Source organism: Dreissena polymorpha, chromosome 10 (assembly GCF_020536995.1).
Source record: "Dreissena polymorpha isolate Duluth1 chromosome 10, UMN_Dpol_1.0, whole genome shotgun sequence".
NCBI lineage: Eukaryota > Metazoa > Mollusca > Bivalvia > Myida > Dreissenidae > Dreissena > Dreissena polymorpha.
The window spans coordinates 86,352,397-86,358,274 of NC_068364.1; the positions used below are offsets into that span (position 1 = coordinate 86,352,397).

The 5,878-nt window shown below is 37.9% G+C and overlaps 1 protein-coding gene across 2 annotated transcripts; it reads right to left on the reverse strand.

Annotated features, from left to right (window-relative positions):
- Nucleotides 1-259: 259 nt before the first annotated feature.
- LOC127848684 (uncharacterized) lies at nucleotides 260-5,425 on the reverse strand. Of its 2 annotated transcripts, none has more exons than XM_052381271.1 (3): nucleotides 5,294-5,425; nucleotides 3,348-4,441; nucleotides 260-1,655 (listed from the first exon to the last, which is right to left on the reverse strand). In XM_052381271.1, exon 3 carries the CDS (start codon nucleotides 1,587-1,589, stop codon nucleotides 483-485), a length of 1,107 nt encoding a protein of 368 aa, XP_052237231.1. In that variant the 5' UTR covers nucleotides 1,590-1,655; nucleotides 3,348-4,441; nucleotides 5,294-5,425; the 3' UTR covers nucleotides 260-482. Both variants share the same exon structure in this region, with proteins under 2 accessions (XP_052237231.1, XP_052237233.1).
- Nucleotides 5,426-5,878: the final 453 nt, after the last annotated feature.

Below are 5,878 nucleotides of genomic sequence, written 5' to 3' on the forward strand. Positions count from 1 at the left end.
ATTTAAGTGGTTCAATACAGAGACATGTTTGCAAACTTCACCCACTAAATAATGACTAAGAGTGTCCTCCTTAACAAGGAAGATTTGAATAATTAATCGAGACTTACCTAGTAAGGTGAAGGTTGATTATAATTTTATCTCCTGCAATCCCCCCAAAGAGCTCATCACGAGAGATGACGCAGCCATCGCAGCAAGGAATAGCAGGCTTTAGAGTTTAATACAAAAGGTCCGCGGAGGACTAATAAATTTGTCAGTGGAAATTAGGGTGGGTACCATAGGGTGGGCGTGATGAGCTCTTTGGGGGGATTGCAGGAGATAAAATTATAATCAACCTTCACCTTACTAGGTAAGTCTCGATTAATTATTCAATTTTATCTCCTGCATATCCCCCAAAGAGCCCCTCACGAGATTTTAGAGAACCGACAAATTTTGTCTATTCAATAAATATAGCAACACATTTTTTAAAATACACAGCATTTATTTCATGTATCCAACACGGCTGATTGAAATTGCATAGAAGATGGTTCTACAATAGTTTTTTGATAGAATGTTGCAAACGTTTTTGCATTTGACCACCCAGCAGTGTCTAAAATATGCTGTAAGGACAGCCCTACCAGACTCGCCTTAGAAGTGGCGGCTGATCTAGTACTGTGTGGTTTGAATACTTCATCAACACCAGCCGCTCTCATAATGTCTTTAATCCAACGACTAATGGTAGATTTTGAGGCGGTCTTGTACGGACTAGTAGTTGTTATGAATAAAAACTGACTGTCTCGAATTTCTTTAGTACGGTCCAAATATTCAACTAACGTTTTAACAACACAAACATTCATTTTACCCTCATAAGCTTTTAAATACATAGGCTTTAAATGTTTTCCCGGTCGAGATTGTTTTAACAATGTATTTAGTTGTATAGTAACCATTGTCGTATTTTTGTCAAATGAAATGTCATTCAGTTGTATTGAATGTATTGTCTGGCAGCGTTGGCCAGTAACCAACAAAAGCAGTATACACAGTTTTCTAGATAGATCTAACAATGTGGAGATCTTTAATGTATGAAGATAGTCCAAAACAACTTTAACATCCCACATATGACAATAACGTGGCAATGACGGACGACTGTTGAAACAACCCTTCATGAATCGTGATATAAGTTCATTATCATGAATATTTATATTACTACACATGTTGAGAAAAATACTTAAAGCACTACGTGCAGTGTTTAGTGCACTATAGTTTAGTCCGTTCGTGTATAGCTGGGTAAGAAATTGTAAAACTTCATTTATATGGGGTTTAATGGGATTAGTTGATTTTTTGCAGTAAGTAAACCATTTTCTAAGATAAATGTCATATTGTTTTTTGGTACTGCTTCGCCAAGACTGAAGAATAATGTCTCTTGTTGACTTTGAAATTCCATGGCTTTTGAGGACCTTCCTGATAATTTGAAAACTGCGAGTCTCATTTTTTGAAGTGGATGTACTTGCTCGGGTTTGTGTGTTAAAATTAGAATTTCCTGCGACTGTGGAAGTAGGTAACACTCTGCACATATCATTGGCACCAGGCTTGGCCACCATGGTTGAGTCGGCCATATTGGACACACGAGCACCGCTTCGGCGGCGTCTTGAGCTATTTTCTGCAGCACCCGAGGCAACAGGCTGAAAGGGGGATACATGTAGTACAATTTGTTTTCCCAAGGAAAAGTAAATCTATTTTGTAAGCTCCATGATCAGGGAATCTTGAGACATATTGTGGTAATTGCTTGTTCAGTCTTGAAGCGAACAGATCAGTATCCATTGTAGGGTGCAATTTGAATATTTTATTAAAAATAGATTTTCTCAGTGACCATTCCGTGTCATCATTTTTGCAACGTGATAGTTCATCAGCATTTGTATTTTCAATGCCAGGCACATGTGCTACTGAAATATGCAGTTTTCTCTCTATACACCAAAGCCACAAGTTTCTCGCTATCTCGTGAAGTTCACTTATTCTGCCTCCAAAGTTATTGAGATATGCAACACTGCTAGTATTGTCCATGAAAATGTGGATATGAGTATTGGTATGTTCTTTGCAGAATGCTTTCACAGTGAGTTCCGCTGCTTTGAGCTCTAACACATTTATGTGTAATTCAGTTTCTGCGGAGGACCACAAGCCACCTGTTTTATTTCCAGTTGTCTTATTAAAACCACCCCAACCGTGTTTTGAAGCATCGCTGTATAAAACGATAGTTGGTGTCCCATGTGAAATCTTTTTATATGCATGTGACACATTGTCCACCCACCAGTTTAGTATCGGGATCTGTGAATTTGGTATAGTCATAAAGCTATTGAAGTTTCCACGGTGGTTTTTCAACTCTTGTTCTTTGATCCTTTCTAGAGGTTTAATGTATAAAGGTGCATATTCCACACCCGGTATAGCTGCTACTATAGTTTTCCTATCAATTTGGCAAAGTGTCGAATATTTGTACGTCTTTTTGACAGTAATTGTTGACAAAGTACGCGAATTTCGTCCCTTCTTGTTTCTGTTAACCGGATTGTCATGGTGACTGAGCACAAGATGAATCCAAGGAAAATTATTTTTTGGCATGGTTCCAGAACAGATTTTTCAATGTTTATTGTTAGGCCTAAGGAATCAAATATTGCCATGGTATCAAACACATTTTTCAAACACTGTTCTTTTGTATTCCCTTGTAGGCAAGAGTCATCAATGTATGCTGTGCTTATATGGCCTTTTGTCCGTAAACTGGCGTATACTGGTTTGAGAACCTTTGAGAAAACACGTGGGCTCGAACCCAGACCCATTGGGAGGGCACAAAACTGATATTTGCAATTTTGGAAATAGAATCTTAAGTATTTCCTATCTTTTTCATGTACAGGAATAGAATAAAATGCATCTGCCAAATCAATTGATGCAAACCAACAATTTTTGCGCATAGCTGCAATAGCAGTGTGCAAAGTTTCCATTTTGAAATGAATGGTGTCAATGTATTCCAGGTTGAATGGTTTTAGATTCAGTATTATGCGAATGGCATTATTTGGTTTTGGTCTGTAGAAGATATTGGAAATAAATTCCCCCTCCTCAGGTACAGAGTCAACTTCTTCAATTATGTTAACTTGTAAAAAAGTGTTGAGCTCTGTTTGAATTTGTGTTATTTCAGATTGGTTGAATTTGTATGGTCTTGGCGTTGTTATTTGACAAGGTGATCTGTTCACTTCAAGCCTGTAACCTTGAATAGTGTTTAAAATCCATTCATCTTTAGTTATGTTCATCCAATGTTTTAGTTCTGTTTTAACTTTGCCAGCTTTGAAATTTTGTTTTGTGTTTTGCAATATGGTGTTTTTAACACTTACATTTTCTCCTGTTTTTAGTTCTTCCGTATCTGTGCTTTGTTGTTGTTTTTGCCTGGAAAATACTTCCTCATCGGCTTCTTCTGGCTCTGGGGGTAGTAGCCGGTGGGATTGTTGTGTTCCCACCGGTTCCTCTGGCCTAAAAAACCCTTTTTTCCCTTTTGCCGGAAGTTTTGACCTACTGTCGGCCGCATGTTGGATGTTTGTGGCTGTGCCACGACAATCTTCGTGTTGTCAACGGCCTTGATGTTGTCTGACAGTTTATCCCCAAACAGTTTGTCTGCTGATTTTTCCAATTTGGCCAAGTGTTTGTATTTTGGGGCCATTTCTCTTTTTATCTTTTCTCGTCTGACCTCCACGTTCTTGGATATGCCATTCGTTATCAACTTGAATGCATCGGAAAGGTATGCCTTCAGCTTATTGTCGTTTGATGTCTGCAGATGATCCAGGGCCTTGATGATGGGTACAGCCGTCGAAGCCAAAGTGTTGTGCATTTTTTGCAAAATGAAGTCATTGTTTCTAGTTGATGCACGTAGTTGTCGCCATAGAAATTCATCAACTTGGGGAATTTTGAGGTTTGGTATGTTTTTCGGTCTTTTGTTTCGTTCTTTGATTTCTTTGATTTTCTTTTCATCTGCATTACATTGAAGCGCTTTCTGCGATATGGACGCAATTTTTTCTGATACTTCTTCGCCTACGTCTTCATTTTCAGCTACGAAGTCATTTAAGTCTTGCCAGAAATCGTCTTCTTCAGCTTCTGGTTTTTTATTTGACAGGAATTCTTCCAATTCATCGTCAAATTCGTCATCGTCATCGGACGAGTCCATTTCTTCTGGTTCGTCGGATTGATCCTTTTTTGAGGAAGGTCCTTGGTCATCAGAATCTTGTTCTGGCGTTCTTTTCCGCTTCAATTCATTGATATCCGTTCTTAAGCTTGCAATGCTCGCCGACATGTCCTTGACACTGGTAGCAATTGACGCGAATTTGCCCATATTTGCTTCCAGTTCGGCCAATATGGCATCACCCCGCGACTTTGAAGTGGACTCGCCCGCTTGCTCTGGGGCACCTGGAGGGTTTCCGTTCTCCATCGCATCAGTCTAAAGTAAATAATAAGAATGGTTCTTATGGCCTTGCATTTTGCAATTGTTGATTTTCAACAATAAGTGTGTGTATTTCGTAAATGCAGTATTATAAGTGCCATAAACGTGACCAGGTCTTAGAATCTTGTAATTGATTTTAGATTAATATGTAGCCGAAACTATAAATAGCTTATAAGTTCCCGACTGCGCATTTGGATGACGCAAGTGCCTGTTCTAAATTTAGAATTATCGAGCATATGTAAAATACGTATTGATCGAACGGGAAGTAACTCGATAATTTTCCTGTGTCGCGTTGAGCGTAAGTAAAACACTTACTACTCTTTAAAAACGGGTCACGATGTGATTGCATGAATGGCGGACACAACATTTTGTTGATGAAATTGTCCGTTAATACTGCCGATTTTGGCAAATGTACGATATGAAACTGAATGTAAAGAAATTACTGTTGGCAGGAATATTGCATATTCAGTTAAGACGTTGAAATTGAACAATGTTGTGATTTGCATTTTGCGTTATCACGAACAATAAATAATGGCGACGCCATTGTTGGTTAGGTCAGTCGTTTTTATTGCCTTTGGCGAGCACAGATTTTCTGTGAATGGGAAACTCAGTATACTGAGAACGACATGACCATATGGAAAGAAATTTAACACGTGTGATTTTTCCAATAATATAATCAAGGAATAACGGATTACTTACATTGAAATCTGGCATTGTTCCCAACAATGACCAGTGTCCGGAATGGACTTTTACATGTCTTACGCTATTTTGCGGAAGACATGGATAACTACTAACATGATCTGAAAAGGATGTCATTAAACATACAAGTAAGAATATTATAATAATTACCAGTTAATTTCCTTGCACTAGATATCCTGTACGCTTAAGATTAATCAGATTTAATTTCTTATTGATTTTTGCTGCTTTCCAAGCTGCTGATAAGCCTCGTTCTGCTATTCCTTGCTGCGGTGGCTGCGTCATCTCTCGTGAGGGGCTCTTTGGGGGATATGCAGGAGATAAAATTTAGGCTGGCTTGTCTACTGGTTATGAAAAATCTTCATCTGACACTCAGTGATTTCTGAAGGAAACACTCCGATTAACACTACAGTTACTGTGACTATATACTTAAAGACGTATTTTGTGTATGAAAACCCATCAATGTTTAAAGAGTGTTATCTAAAAGATTCAATGTGTACACTTACTTTACAATGTTAAACAATCTCTGCAAATAATTTGTATAAACTAGTCATAAATTACAGTGTATAAGAATATAGCAATGTGCTTACTTATCTCCTAATCAATATCAATTATGACATTATAGTACTAACTTGTATATGACTGCATACACAATTGTTATTATTTTGTAATGCTTGTCAAACATCAATATGAGCAATTATTTCTAGTTTGCCTTATTAACTTAACTTACGGATGCAT

What these genes read in the sequence shown, in the direction of transcription:
- LOC127848684 (XM_052381271.1), bottom strand. Translation starts at nt 1,589, where the DNA reads ATGGCCGACTCAACCATGGTGGCCAAGCCTGGTGCCAATGATATGTGC.